This window comes from Ictidomys tridecemlineatus, chromosome 2 (assembly GCF_052094955.1).
Source record: "Ictidomys tridecemlineatus isolate mIctTri1 chromosome 2, mIctTri1.hap1, whole genome shotgun sequence".
Classification (NCBI taxonomy): Eukaryota; Metazoa; Chordata; class Mammalia; order Rodentia; family Sciuridae; genus Ictidomys; species Ictidomys tridecemlineatus.
Window position 1 is genome coordinate 60,892,246 of NC_135478.1, and position 16,751 is coordinate 60,908,996.

General features: G+C 32.3%; 2 protein-coding genes across 2 annotated transcripts in view; both read left to right on the forward strand.

Moving 5' to 3' along the window:
* Positions 1-6,286, forward strand: part of LOC144375102 (uncharacterized) — a 32,998-nt gene extending 26,712 nt beyond the window's left edge. The window contains exons 4-6 of the mRNA XM_078038660.1: positions 3,242-3,348; positions 4,461-4,598; positions 6,144-6,286. Of these exons, the coding sequence (XP_077894786.1) occupies positions 3,242-3,348; positions 4,461-4,598; positions 6,144-6,255 (357 nt within the window). The 3' untranslated portion in view covers positions 6,256-6,286. The remainder of the gene's footprint in view (positions 1-3,241; positions 3,349-4,460; positions 4,599-6,143) is intronic.
* The window catches only part of LOC144375100 (ankyrin repeat domain-containing protein 26-like), a 67,731-nt gene continuing 57,123 nt past the window's right edge, over positions 6,144-16,751 (forward strand). Inside the window, exon 1 of the mRNA XM_078038657.1 lies at positions 6,144-6,208. The gene's annotated coding sequence lies outside the window, so the exon portion shown is untranslated. The remainder of the gene's footprint in view (positions 6,209-16,751) is intronic.

The window sequence follows — 16,751 nt, forward strand, 5'->3', positions numbered from 1 at the left end:
ATTCCTCCTCCTTCTTTTGTAGCTCATGTGTATATTTAGTTTGCCTCCTTGAATTGTGTCCACATTTAGAATCCAAGAGACTCATGCAGAAATCTAAACTTCAAGCTTCTGTGAAGGAATCTGATGTGGTACCCCTTGAGCCATAGTACTGCACAGTGTGGTGTGCAGGGTTTACCTCTCACATGCTGGGCATACATGTTCTTCAGTTGGCATACTGGCAACTGCAGCATTCACTCAGATCACCTACTTTGCCTCTATGAATGAGGTTACAACTACTCTTTTATAATATATTTTGATAAAGATTTCATGGTGGTTTCTACTGATGTACAAGAATATGTCCCACATAATATATTATGAATATCTTTGAAATGGGATTAAATTTTTGAATTTAGAATTTAGGCACTTAAATAGTTTTCTTTCTGTACACTATAAAAATCATGTTCCCATTGGAATTTTTGTGAGCCTGATTAGGTTACTCATTGCTGGAAGTGGATAAATTATTGCTAGAAGTAGATAATTCATGGATTTTGCAAGCTGTACTATGTACATGAGTTATCAATTTTGTTCCCTAAAAATACAAGTGATTTAGTGTCTTTCATTATGCTAAAAATAATCTGTATAAATCAGCATAAATCTTGTTGGTACACAAAATTTCTGAATTAAATTTTGCCAAAAATTATAAATAACTTTAAGTAGCAATTAAAGTGGAACCAGAGTAAAAAAGAATTTTGAAAAGTAGCTTAGCATTATGTTACTGGGATTATCATTACAAGTAAGAATACATTTTCAATATTATTTTTATTAGAGTTTATAATTATACATAGTAGTTGGGTTCATCCCAACCACAAAATCATACAGGCAAGGAATTCCAGTTGAGTTCATGATCCCCTCTTTTTCCTCCTGTCCTACCCCTCCTCCTTCATCCTTCTGCTTCTTTTCTCCTGGACTTCCTCTCACTTGTCTATTTATTTATATTTGATTGTTTATTTGCACTTACACATAAAGGTATATTTATATATGCATGTAACATGATTTTTGAAGAATTCATTCTTTATTGCCTTCCCTTTCCCATTTCCACTGTTTCTCTCAGTCTCCTTTTTCTACACTAATGATCTTCCCTACATCGTTTGATATTCTACTTTTTAATATCTTTATTTATTTTTATTTTATTTTTAGAGAGAGAGAGAGAGAATTTTTTAATATTTATTTTTTAGTTTTTGGCAGACACAACATCTTTTGATTGTATGTGGTGCTAAGGATCAAACCCAGGCCACATGCATGCCAGGTGAGCATGCTACCACTTGAGCCACATCCCCAGCACTTTTTTTGTTTTAGATATTTATTTTTTAGATGTAGATGGACACAACACAATGCCTTTATTTTTATGTGATGCTGAGGATGGAACCTGGATCCTGCCCATGCTAGGCGAGCGCACTACCGCTGAGCCATAATCCCAGCCCCCATCTTTTGATATTCTGTTTTTCCCTTATCTTTTTCTTTAATTTCAGCTTCCACATATGAAACATTTGACCTTTGAGTTTCTTAGCTTAACTTATTTCACTTAGCATGGTATTCTTTGTTTCCAAACATTTGCCAGCAAATGGCATAATTTATTCTGTATGGCTAAGTAATACTCCATTGTATGCATGTGTACTACAATTTTTTAATTCTTTTATATATTGACACATACCTGGGTTGATTTCATAATTTACCTATTGTGAATTGTGCTACTGTAAACACACGTGGCTGTATTACTATACTAGGCAAATTTTATTTTAGTAATTTTGGGAAAATACTGAGGCATGGGATAGCTGGTTCATGTTGTGGTTTCCTTCTTAGATTTGGGGGAATCTCCAAACTGTTTTCCAGAGTGATTGTACTAGTCTGCATTCCCACCAGCAGTGTACAAATGTGCCTTCCCCTTACATTCTTACCAGCATGCTATTATGTTTGTGTTCTTTATTACTACCATTATGGCTGGAGTAAGATAAAGTCTTAGTGTAGTTTTGATTTGCATTAACCTAATTGATAGAGGTGTAGAAGAGTCATATATATATATATATATATATATATATATATATATAAAACATTTGTGTTTCTTTTGAGAAATTTCTATTTAGTTCTTTTGCCCAGTTATTGACTGGGTGCTTTTTGTTTGTTTGTTTCTTTTTAATATTTATTTTTTAGTTTTAGTTGGACACAATACCTTTATTATTTTATGTGGTGCTGAGGGTCAAACCAGGGCCTTGCATGTGTTAGGTGAGTGTTCTACCACTGAGCCACAACCCCAGCTCAGTGTTGTTGTTTTTTGAGTTGGTTATTTCTGTTTGTGAATTCCCCATCAGTGGATTAGCTGGCAAAAATTTTCTCCAATTGTGTAGGAAGAATATATTTTCATATTAAGCTTTCTAACAGGAAAGATAAATGTCCTTCATCTTTATAATAAAAGAAGACACAGAGACCAATTATGAAAAAGAAACATGGTTTATTCAAAGTCTATTGCTTTTAAGCAGGAATGCCTGACATTGATATCTGGGATTCTGATTCCATAAATAGAAGAGAATCAAGAGGACTTGTATAACATGGAGGACACTTCCATGTCATTGGAAAGCTCTCAGGACTATATCTCTGAAACTTGAATTCTTCATATGTGAATATGTACTATGAAAAATCAATGTCAAATAGGTATTAAGAAATGGGAAAGCTATTTATGTAATACTGGACATACAGTGCACAATTTCTGTGAAACAAGGAATATTTCAGATGAGGGTTGGTATTTCTGGAAAAGTAGATATTCTTTAGAAAATAATTGATTCACCCTATTAGTGAGTTGAAAATTTGGCTTGTTAATTAAATATACAATACTTACATCGTTTACTAATATGTGTTAGGGAATAGGGCTACTGAGATACAGTTCATGTCCTCTACACACTCTTGATGAGGTGGGTGCAGGTTACTTAATCCCAAGATGCCATGATGAATGCTGTGACAGAGGCAAAGAACTGTGGAAACAGTAAATGTTTGAAGCAGTTTTAGAAATGACTGGAGTTCATGTGTCCACTCTAGAGGCATTTCAAAATGAAAGAGCAGCATACATGGAAGCAGAATGGGAAGAGAATGGAGTGGCTACTCTTATTTTACATTATTATTATATGCTTATATTCATACAGTATTTTGTAAGGTTAAGTTCAGTTGAGAAGTAGTAATTTTGTGAATAAACTATTTTTGTTGTTTTTTTCAGAGTGGACAAACACCACTTTTATTCGCCATAAAGAAAAACAGACAGATGATGGTAGAATTTTTTATTAAGAATAAAGCAAACATACATGCAGTTGATGATAAGGGAAGGTATAGTACTTTATTCGTTTTTGAAAAATCTTAATATTGTAGTAAAAATTAGTCAATTTAAAAATATTAAGTTAATGAGAATGACATAATCATTGGAATAGAGTGAAATATATGAACATGTATGAAATATATGAACAAAAGATAACTATAATTAGGGAGAAAAGCAGTTATTCAAATTGAGCAACAAAAATGAGGGTGTGTAGTATGATTCACATGCCCAGATAATTATTGGCTTATCATTATTATTTGATTTTATTGATTATGTGATTTTGTGTTAGCTAGACTTTTCATATTAGTTATGTAAAATATGGACTTTTAGTTTGCTTTTTTATTAAGTATTGAACTTTAAACTTGTTATTTTTATCTTTGGCTGGTATAGTTTTCTTTTGGAAATGCTGTGTTGAGCATAAATAGACATTGAAAATAATTTTGTCCTTTGGATAATTGTTTGCTTTAAATATTGATTTTAGACTTTTTTCTAAGTGAGAGTTAATTACTATTAACAGATTTTGTCCATTTCTAATGAAAAAGAGAATACCATACATTTAAAGGCTGGTTGCAAGATTATACATGTAGCATTTATTTCAGTGCCTCAAAATGCTTCTCAGAGTGAATGACTGAAGCAACAATGACTATTATCATCACTAGTGCTACTGTTATTATGGTATGCCTGAAAATAGCTTTTTTACTTCTTGATCTTTGGCTGACTGTGAGCTACAATATATTCCATTGCCCTAGGGAGAAAACTGAGCTTTATTCATTGAAATCTGTGCCATTTGAAGATGAATGACCTTATCATAGTTACTGTCCATTGAAGGATTTTTAAGTTTGTAACTCTCCCCTTTTGGGACAAGATATTTCTTTTTTGTGTTTTTGTTTTCCTTTTAGACTTACAGATGATTTTCAAAGATAAAGATTTGATCTTTCAAGATGTTTGTGTATGTAAACAAACAATCTTTAAAATATTTGTGTATGTATGAAATGATCTTTTAAGATGTTTGTATCTGTTAGTGTATGCAAAGCTATATATCAAATTGGTATAATGTAATAAATTGTCTGTTTAAATAAATTTATTAAAATACCTAAGGTTGAAGTTATCTTTCTTATTTTAGAACAGCCCTCATGTTTGCTGTGGAGCATAAATCAACACAAATAGTTGAGCTGCTTCTTCAACGAGGTGTTAATGTGTCTGCTTCAGATAACTATGGACAGATTGCCTTGTCTTATGCCATTGCTAGTGGTAATACTGTGTAAGTATTTACATTAAAATACTAATCAGCATTAGACTTAGATCCACAATAGTTATATCTGTTGCATCTCACATGAGGTAAGATTTCATAATATAACTATGTATGGAACAGTAGTTAGTTAGGACAGTTCATCAGTAAGAAACCTTTCAAAAGTCTAGCCAAGAAGTAGTGATGAAAGTTTGATTTGGTGAAGAGGAAGGAAGGGAGGGCAGGGGTCATGGGGGCAGGAAAGATGGAATGAGATAGACATTATTACCTTGGTACATATATGACTGCACATATGGTGCAATGTTACATCATGTACAATCAGAAATTAAAAGTTGTGCTGCAATTGTATAACAGGAATCAAAATGCTTTCTGATGCCATATATACATAATTAAAATAAATTAATTTATAAAAGCAATGATGCATACATGAATCACCTCTAAAGTTTGTTCTCTCCTCTTTCCTCTCCTCTCCTTACCTTTTCTTCTCATGCATACTAGGAAATTTTTCTACCACTGAGATATACCACTAACCAATATTTTAGAACTTTCTAAACCTTTATCTTTAGGGTTTCCAGCATTATCCATTTCATTTCCATTTTATCTCATTTTTTCCCTACTAATGGGAAAAAATAGTATCACACCTATGATTTTTCTAATTAGCTATTTGAGTCTTGAAATGCTCAATTTAGCAGAAGTTATCTATTCTACCATCCTCCTTCAATTTATCAAGGACCTAATGATATCTTAGAAACTTAAGAAAGATATTTCTGTAGTCAGTTGGAGGGGGATAAAGGGATTTAAAATTGTTCCTTTGTCTCTGTCAGTTCTGTTACTGCAGTGTTTCTGCCAGAACTGACCCTGCAGACTGGTAGTGAATAGCTTTTATTACAAACTGTTTTGACTGATCCCAATCCCTGAGTATTCGTGGTAATACACACTTAGACTCAAAAGTTACAACACTCTTTTTAGTTCACATGCACTCATGCTTTTTGACTCAATGACATCTTTCCGAAGCAGCAGCACTCTATATTATCTTACTAAATCTTCATAACAACTTGGTGAACTAAAGTGATACAACCCTTAATTTTTAGAAGGCCTTATGCCTAAGAGAAAGGACTTGTGCAAGAACAAGAAGCTATTGTTCACAGAGACAGGGCATTTTCTGAGTTCAAGCTACACTAGTTAATATATTTACCTGTCTTGTCTCAATGCATGATCATTTCATGTTATTTTTTTTCTTCTCTAATTACGAGCTATGGGTGCAGTGGCTCATGCATTTACCCCAACTACTTGGGAGCCTAAGGTGGGACAAATGCTTGAGCCCAGGAATTCAAGATCAGACTGGCTATCATCATGAAATGCCATTTCAAAAACAGAACAGAACAAACATTGTACAAATAATTTTCAAGTCAATTAAATGTCTATAGGGCATACAAATTTGGAGAGCATATAAAAAAGTTCTGATACTAGATCTAAAACATTAAGTATTGAATTATATTTTGTCAATGTTTTCTTGTGTGTATTAAAATACCAATTTTATTACTTTTTCAAACCTAGCAACAGGAATCTAATTCTTCGACATATGAAAGCACAATCTAGAACATCAGTAATTTTCAGTACAGGTAAGACTTACAAAAGTGAGTTACTCTTGGTGTTCATGCCCTGTTAAATAAAAGTAAGAGAGTTTGATCACAAAAGAACAGTGGAAAAAAGTAAATGTTCAAATTCCACTCATATTTTTTCTTAATATCTTTCTTGATCCTATAGAATCCAGGATAATTTAGTAATTAATTGTAGGAACTTTATCATCTAAATGATATTGCCTGAAGAAATTTTATGTTAATTTTGAACCTGAAATTTTATATCTTGCAGAAATAAGAAAAAGATATTATTAAATTAGTACTTGTGTTTTGTATATGGTGAAATGATAGCAAATTTGATTTATTATAAAAACAGGTGTTCTTGTCAACTATTAATATCAACTCCTATTGTGTGCACAAATTAGTGAATTTCACAGTGATATTTCTATATACACAAATACAATACTTGAATCCTGACCACTCTCTTTACTTTCATTTTTCCCCTTCTTTCTTTTTCATCCCCAGTTACCTTCCCTCTTCCTTAATAATCCCTCCATCATTTTCTAGTCATTCTTATTTTCTTCCCAGATTCCACATGTTAGGGAGAGCATGTGATAATTGGAGTTTTGTTTCTGATTTTTTCATCTTAACGTGATGACCACCCTTTCCATTCATTTTATAGTTTTTATCCTTATTTCTTCTTTCAACCTTTTATTTAGGGTTTGAAATATATCATTTCCTAATATCCTGGGCCTTAAAATTTCTACTCAGAAATCTGAAATTTTTCTGATGTGTTTATAATTGCTTTGGCCCTACTTATAAATTTCAGTTTACCTTTGGTAAATTTATAGACTATGATTTGGAGAGGTTCTTTTCTAGTCATGTCCACTTGGTGTTCTAAAAGCATATTGTACCTGGATGTCCATAAGTTTCACAAGATTTAAGAAATAATTTCTATTATTCACCGAAGAAATAATTTCTTTTATTCACCAAAAAAGCTTGCATTGCCTGTAGAATGTACCTCTCCTCCATTGTGATTCATAATAATAGTCTATGAATTGTGTCTATTGGATTTGTGAGTTGTTTATAATTCTTTTAATTGTTGTTGGTATTGTCTGAATGTGATATTTCATCATCAACTTCAAGCTCTGATATTTTTTCTTTCACTTTAGTCTATGGTTCTGACTTCAAGTGGATATTTTTATTTGAGATATTGGGCTTTTTATTTTCAAGATTTCTACTTGATTCTTTTTCAGAATCTTTATTGAACTGTTCTTTCATGTCCTGCATTGTTTTCATTAATTTATTCAGTTTTTCTTTGCTTTATCATTGAATTAATTCATTATTTTAACTTTTTTTTGACATTTTTTCATCATTTTGTCTCTTGCAGTATCTTTGGAAATAGTTTCTAGAGTTATGAACTATAAAACAATCATACAGATCTTTTTATTTTTCTTATATTTCTATATTGAAATTTTTATATGTTCAGGTATATATATCTTTTCCACATTTATGTGAGAGTCTGCTTAGGAAATAGCCTGCTCTGCATGATGCATCTTGTGCTATTGGTTTATTGCATAATGTTAAATTATTTTCCAAATGGTGTCTGTATTGTAGTTTCCTATGTCTTACCTGTGATTTATAAATTGTGATAGTTTACACTGTCAAGTTCTTAGGTAATAATTTTCTGCATCAGTATTGTGAGAGTGAAGTCATGTTGGTGGAATAGTGATATAGGCAGTAGAGTATCTGAAATGCACTTTCTATGGTGGGTCCTCCAAACTTGTCAATATTGTGCTCTAAAAGGATATGGGAGAGACCTAGCCTGAGGACCTGCATAATTCCATAAGAGTTGCTTCATTTATTTCTAGTCTTGCTTTAGAATGAGTGTCCATACCTTACTGAATTTTGGTCATCTCTATCCATTACTAAATGGGAATGTTAGGTGGAAACATTTTATCTCTGTTATTATTTTATTTTTTTTAGCACCAGGTTTTATTTGTTCTTTTTAGATATATATGACAGTAGAATGTATTTTGTACATACATGGGCTATAACTTATTCTATTTAGGATCAGAGAGAACATTTGGCCTTTTTTGTTTGTTTGTTTGTTTGTTTGTTTTGGTATTGGCTTATTTCAGTTAGTATAATAGTCTCAAGTTCCATTCATTTACCAGCAAATGCCATAAATTTCATTCTTCTTTATGGATGAGAAATACTCCATTGTGTATATGTACCATATTTTCTTTAACCTTTCATCTTTTGAAGGGCATGTAGGTTGTTTCTATAGCTTAACTATTTTGAATTGAGCTGCTATAAGACACTGATGTGGCTTTGTCACTGTAGTATGTTGATTTTTAAGTCTTTTTGATATACATTAGGCCCAACTGTCTATCTTGGCACTTGAGTTGGTTCTATAGCTTAACTATTGTGATGTTGTTATAAACATTTATGTGGCTGTGTTGTGTCACTGTAGTATGTTAATTTTAAGTCCTTTGGTTATGTCATGTCACTGCAGTATGTTGATTTTAAGTCCTTTGGTTATATATGTAGGCCCAACTCTCCATCATGTCAGCTTAGGAACTGACTTCCTCAACAAGACTTCTAAATTGCAAAAAATAAAATCAAGAAACAACTGGGTTGATAACTGTTTGAATGGTGGTTCCATTCCAAATTTTCTGAGGAATCTCTGTACTGTTTTCCAGAGTGCTTGTACCAATTTGCAGTCTCACTAGCAATGCATGAGTATAACTTTTTTCTCACATCCTCTCCAGCATTTATTGTTACTTGTATTCTTGATAATTGCCATTCTGACTGAGAATGGAATCTCAATGTAGTTTTAATTTGTATTTTTCTAATTGTTAAAGATGTTGAGCATTTAAAAAATATATTTGTTGACCAATTGTATTTCTAGTTCTATGAACTACAAGTTCAGATCCTTTGCACATTTATCAACATCCTGTACCCACTAGAAGAAAATATAAACCCAAGAATATTGGGTTATGTGTGTGTGTGTGTGTGTGTGTATGAAGTTTTTTGATTTTTTGTGTGTGGGGGGGAATTACTGGGGACTAAACTCAGGGGCATTCCATCACTGAGCCACATCCCCAGCCTTATGTTTTACATTTTATTTTATTTTATTTTTATTATTTTTAGTTGCATATGGACACAATATATATGTATGTTTATTTTTATGTAATTTTGAGGATCAAACCCAGAGTCTCACACAAGCAAGGCAAGTGCTCCACCATTGAGCTCCAGCCCTAGCCCTGTTTTGCATTTTATTTAGAGGCAGGGTCTAGTGCCTCACCATTCCTAAAGCTAACTTTGAACACTCGATCCTCCTGTTTCAGTCCCCCGAGCTAGTTTTTTGAGTTCTTTATATATCTAGAAGACTAATGTTCTTCCATTTTGTAGGCTCTCTGTTCATGTTCTTGATCATTTTCTTTGCGGTGAGAAAGCTTTATACTTTGTTACCTTCCCTTTTATTGATTCTTAATTTTATTTGTTGCAATTTAGAAGTCTTGTTGAGGAAGTCAGTTCCTAAGCCAACATGATGGAGATTTGGGCCTATATTTTATTCTAGTGGATACAGAATGTATGGTCTATTGCGTAAGTCTTTGATATACTTTGAGTTGAGTTTTGTGCAAGGTAAATACATATTTCCAGTTTTTCTCAGTACCATTTGTTGAAGAGGCTGTCTTTTCTTTTAATGTATGTTGTTGGTGCCTTTGTCTAGTTTGAGGTAACAGTATTTATGTGGTTTTGTCTCTGTGATGTATTTTCTGTTCAATTGGACTTCTTTCCTGTTTTGATGCACCATTCCATTTTTGTAGCTCCATAGTATAATTTGAGATTAGGCATTGTGATATCTGCCACCTCCTTCACTTTTCTCAATAAGGATTGTTTTGAATATTCTGATCCTCTTGTTTTTCCAAGTGAATTTCATGACTACTTTTTCTATTTCTAAGAAAAATATCATTGACATTTTAATAGGAATTGTATAAAAACTGTAGCATTTTGATAGTATGTCAATTTTGATAACATATTTTTGCCACTCCATGAACATTGGAGGTCTTTATCTTCTAAGATCTTCTTCAATTTCTTTCTTTAGTGTTTGGTAATTTTCATTACAGAGGTCTTTCACTTCTTAGGTTGTTTCCTGAATATTTTATTTTTAAAATTTTTAGATCCTATTGTAATTCATCAGCTGATGCATAATTTGTGTGTGGGACCATAATTAATTTAAGGGTGTTAATTCTATATCCTGTTACTATTCTAAGTTGTGTGGTGTTTTTTGGGGGTCTTCTATATATAGCATCTTGTTGTTGGCAAATAGGGACATTTTGAGCTTTTCTTTTCCTATGAATATTCCTTTAATTTCTTTTGTTTTCTTTATTTTTTTTGGCATTTGGAATGTTCACCTTGGGATTTTTGGTATAGAGCTTTTAAAATGTTCAGTTATGTTTCTATTATCCCTAGTTTTTCTGTCATTTTGAACATGAATGGATGCTATATTCTTTCAAATGCTCTTTCTTAATCTATTGAGATAAATATGTGGTTCTTTTTTTTTAAGTCTATTGATGAATTACATTTTGCTTTCTGTAGGTTGCATCCCTGGGATTAACCCCACTTGATCATGGTGCACTATATTTTAAATATGTTTTTGTATGTAGTTTTCCAGTATTTTATTAAGAGTTTTTACATGTATGTTCACTAGGGATATTTGTCTAAAGCTTTATTTGTTTGTTGTATCTTTGTTTGGTTTTGATATCAGGGTGATTCTTGCTTCATAGAATGAGTTTGGAAGTGTTCCATCCTTTTCTATTTCATGGAATAATTTGAGGAGTATTGATGTTAGTTCTTCTTTAGAGGTTTGGTAGGAATTTCCAGAAAATTTATCTAGTCCTGGACTTTTCTTTATTGGTAGGTAAAAATACTGATCCATGAAAAATAACTGGTTCAAAAATGATAGAAATGACTGGGCTCAGTGGTACATGTGTATTAATCCCAGCAGCTTGGGAGGCTGTGACAGGAGAATCATGAGTTCAAAACCAGTATCAGCAATGGCTAGGTGCTAAGCAACATAGTGAGAACCTGTCTCTAAATCAAATACAAAGCAGTGATGGAATGTGGCTCAGGGATCGAGTGCCCCTGAGTTGAATCTGCAGTATAAATGCTAGAAATGAGAAAAAATATGAATATGTATAAATGTCCATGAATCATTCAGGTCACAATTAAACAGGAAAGGAAAATATATATATATATATATATATATATATATATATATATATATTTTTTTTTTTTTTTTAAATAGATCTCAGTGCTTTTGTGGTGCTAGTAATTGAAGCCATACAATCAAGAAATTGAGGCACATTCTCTGTTAGTGGGCTACATTTATAGTCATTCTTTCATTTCTAGTACTCTTGTTCATCAATATAGGGCATGAAGTCATATAGATTACATGCTGAAAAAGTGTGCAGTCTATAAAAATTTTTCACTTATGAGGAGGATTGAGAAAATTGACATCATATTGTATGACAGTACTAACTGGACCATCCTGCTCTGCTGGGACCAGATAAACTCTTTTCAATGGAATTTTACAGTCTCAGGAAGTCATAGTTTGGGCTGGGGTTGTGGCTCAGCAGTAGAGCACTCGCCTAGCACATACAAGACACTGGGTTCGATCCTCATGAAAATAAATAAAATAAAGGTATTGTGTCCAAATACATCTAAAAATATTATTTTTTTTAAAAAAAAGAAGTCATAGTTTAAAAAATTGTCCTCAAAAAGTCTTTTACATCTACAATCCCATGGGAAATAAGACTAGATATGAATGGAATGCATGAATTGAAATAATCCTCTTCTTTTGAGTGGTGAGTATAAACTCAGTCTTTATAATTTTAATAGTACAATTCTTTTAAAAATCATCATAATCATTATCATTATAGTCATTATCATCATTTATTTTACTGTTGGGCATTGAAGCCAGAGCTCACACATTCTATGTAATACATTACATTACCACTTAGCTCTTTCCTCTGTCCTACCAGTAGGTTCTCTCCGAGAAAATGCCACAAAATTAAAATTTTTGTTTGTTTGTTTGTTGTTGTTTGGAAAGACAATGTTGGGCTCATTCTGAAAGCATGAGTGACTTAATAGCCTATTTAAATATTTTATCATGCCAACTATTACTACATAACAACTTTCTGCTACCTCCCTAGTGCTTCTTTCTACATTTCCCCATGACAATGTGGTATGGATAAGAGTGTATAAACTCCGAAAGGTGTAATCTTTCAACAGTTTTATTCCTAGGGGAGGTAAAGTTCTGTTTGTAATACACAAAAGATAGAAAAAGTAGCTGGAAGTAAGAGATCAGCATATTTGCTGTCTCCTACACTGGAATGTCTTTTTAAAACTGTTTACTGAATTCCTCTAATTTCTATAGATGTTTTCATATACTTGTTGACCATTTTTATTTTTTCTGTGAAGTTCCTGTTAAATTTATTTGCCCATTTGTTAATTGAGTGGTGGTGGGTGGTGATGGTATAGTTTTAATTTATATTTTTTAGTTCTTTATCTATCCTGGAAGTTAATGCTTTTTCTGAGGTGCAGGGGGAAGGGTATATTTCCTATTCTGTTGGTTCTCTTTTCACATCCTTGGTTTTTTTCTTTGCAATGAAGAAGCTTCTTAGTTTGATGCCATACCTTTTATTGATAATTGATTTTACTTCTTGCTGAGGGGCCTGCCTTTCCAGCATCAACTGATGGGAGCTTGAGGGAACAGAGAAACCCCCTCCAGAAACAGTTTCATAGAATGGTGTCTGGCTGTATGTGCAGCAAAAAATAGCTTTTATAGTGGGTATGTGCCAATTTACATATAACAATCATGATAGGCCAGAGATGATACCCAACATATCATATTATGGGAGTCCTGAAACCAAGAGTCTAGGAGCTGCCATGTAGGCTAACCTTGTACTAACAGGGAAATAACTTCTTGTCAAAGAAACAGGGAAATGCTGCTTGCCAGTGTTCTGACAACACTCTGTCTCAAAACATAGAGCTGTAGTTAGCATTTCCCTACTGCACAATCATTAGCAAGATAAGCATTCCTCCACATAGATCCAAGGTCAGGCCCACCAACAACTTCTTGTGCTTTAGGGATCTTATTAAGAAATCAGATTCTAAGCAGATATGGTGGAGTTTGGGGCCTACATTTTCTTCTAGCAGGTGCAGGGATTCTGGTCTAATACTTAGGTCATTGATCCACTTTGAGTTGAGTTTTGTGCATGGTGAGAGAATGAGAGTTTAATTTAATTCTGCTACATAAGGATTACCAATTTTCTGAGCACCATTTGTTGAAGAAGCTATCTTTTCTCCAATGTATAATATTGGTGCCTTTGTATATAGTATGAGGTAACTGTATTTATATGGATTTGTTTCTATATCATCTGTTCCATTGGTGGTCTTACCTATTTTGTTGCCAATACCATACTGATTTTCTTTTTATAGCTCTGTAGTGTAATTTGAGGTCTGATATTGTGATGCCTCCTGCTTCATTTTTCTTGCTAGGGATTGTTTTGGATATTCTGTGTCTTTTGTTTATCCAAGTGAATTTCATAATTGCTATTTCTGTTTGTGTGAAGAAAATCTTTGGACTATTAAGGGGAATTGCATTAATCTTTTTACACTTTCAGTATGATGGCCATTTTGACAATTCTGGATATCCAAGAACAGAGAAGTCTTTTCATCACCTATGGTCTTCCACAATTTATTTCTTTAGTATTCTGTAATTTTCAATGTAGAGATCTTTTACCTCTTTTGTTAGGTTGATTCACAAGTTTTTTTTTTAATGAGATAATTTTCCTAATTTATCTTTTAGCTTATTCGTTATTGGAGTATAGAAACACAATTTATTTATGAGTATTATTTTTGTATCCTTCAACTTGGTGAATTAATTTGAGTTCTAGGAGTTTTCTGGTGGACTTCTTTTGGGGTCTTCTAAATATATAATTATGTCCTCTTCAAGTGGACCTAGTTTTAGCCCTTTTTTCCCCTATTCATATTCCTTTAATTACCTTTCTTTGCCAAATTGCTCTGGCTAGAGATTAACAGACTTGATTTGTTCAGCTCTCTATTCATTCAATAGTGAATTTTATCTTCTGGGATTTTATTACATTATGATTTGATAGATTGCAGGGTATTATCTCTACATTTTGTACTTGCTACAAGTTGGTTTGTGTACTAATAGAAATAGTGAAAGTGGGCTCCCCTTTCTCATTCCAGTTTTCAGAAAGAATACTGTAGTAGTACTCCTTTAGTATTAGGTTGGCCTTGGGTTTGTCATATGTAGCTTTTACAGTGTTGGTATGATTCTTTCATTTCTGTTATTTCTGGTGTTTAAAGCATGAATGGATGTAGTATTTTTTCAAAAAGAGATGCTGCAATTATGTATTCTTATCTCAGTGTCTATTTGTGTGATGAATTAAATTTACTGATTTCCATTTGTTGAATCAATGTTGCATTCCTGGGATGAAACCCACTTGGTCATGGAGCACTATCTTTTTAATATATTTTTGAATGAGGTTTAGCAGTATTTTATTGAAGATTTTTGCATCTATGTTCATCAAGGATATTAATCTGAATTTTTCTTTTTTGATGTTTCTTTGTCTAGATTTGTATCAGTGTGAGATAAGCTTCATTGAATGAGTTTGAAGAGTTCCCTCTTTTTCAATTTCATGAAATAATTTGAGGAGGATTGGTATCGGTTTTTCTTTAGTGGTTTGGTAGAAATTGGCTGAGCATCTATCTGGTCCTGAGCTTTTCTTCGTTGGTAGGCTCTTAGTGACTTCTTTATTCTCATTACTTGTAATTGATCTGTTTAAATTTTCTAGATTCTTCTGGTTTGGTTTGATTTGGGTAGCTCATATCTCCAGAAATTACTGATGTCTTTAAGATTTTCTAGCTTATTGGGGTATATATATATTTTAAATAGCTTCTATATATGCTCTGTTTCAGTCGTGTCTGTGGTGATATTTGCATTCTCACCATAGGTTTTGGTACTTTGCATTTTTTTCTCTTAGTTACCTTGGCTAAAGTTTGTCAGTTTTATTTATTTATTTTTAAAAAAACACAACATTTTGATTCATATTTTTCAATTTTTACATGTTTATTTTATAAATTTCATCTTTAAATTTTATTCTTTCCTGTCTTTTGCTGATTTCAGTGTTTTTCTCTAGGACCTTGAGAGGTAATGTTATTTACTCAATAACTTTCTATTCTTTTAATTTATGGGCTCAATGATATAAACATTTATCTTAAAACTGCCTTGGCAGGGTCCCAAAGATTTTTATATATTATCTCAAAATTCTCATTTTTGTTCATATTTTCTTTATTTTAACCTTGATTTGTTCATCTATCCATTCATTATTCAGTAGTGTATTTAGTCTACTAGTGTTAGCTTTTTTAATCTTGTTGATTTCTAGTTTTATAACATTATGATATGATAGAGTGCAAGATATTATCTCTATTTTTAGTATTTGCAAAATGTTGCTTTATGTACTAAAATATGTTCTATTTTTGGAAAATATTCCCTGTGTAGCTAAGAAGAAAATGTATTCAGTCATTGATGAGTAAACTGTTCTATATATTTCTGTTAGATCTAAATTATTAATTGTAACTTTAGTTCTGTACCTTCTATGTTTAATTTTTGTTTGTTTGATCTGTCTAGTGATGAGAGAGGCATGTTAAAGTTCCCAAAATTATTGTGTTGTGATCTGTTTGATTCTCAATATTGATAAGAATTTACATAGATGCTTCATAGTTTGGAGCATATATATTTACTGTTGTTATTTCTTTCTTTTATATTACTCCCTTAAGCAATATGAAATGGCCTTTTTTATCTGTTCTAAGTAACTTATGCTTAAAATCCATTATGTCAGATATGAGAATAGAAACACCTGCTTGTTTATGAGTTCCATGTGATTGATGTGCTTTTCTTACCCTTTCACTGTGGATATCTTTAGATATCTTGTGAATATCTTTGCCTATGAGGTTAGTCTCTTAGAGACAGCATAGTGTTGGGTTTTGTTTCTTAATTCAATCTGCCAGCGTATACCTTTTGATGAGTTGATTCCATTAACATTCAGTGTTATTATTGAGATATGATTTGTATTTCCTTATGTTTTGATTTATTTCTAATTATCTAGTTGAATTAGATTCTACTTTGATTAACTATTATTTTAGTTGTAGTTTTACTCTGTTTTTATTTGAATATTTTATTTTTTCTTCGTGAAATATTTTATTGAGTATGTTTTATAATGCCAGATTTCTAGTTGTGATTTTTTAAAAATTTTTTTATGGATACTTTTAACTCATATTTAAATCTGACATAATTTGGTATTCTTGGTGTGGTATCCATTTTCTTCCAGAGCTTGGTATATATTATTCAAACACCACCTAGCTTTTACTGTCTGGGTTGATAAGTTAGTTGAGATCTGGATCGGTTTTCCTTGCTTTTCAATGTGACCAATCATTTTTCTCTAGCAGGTTTTAAAATTCTATATTTACTCTGTTTGTTAAGCAT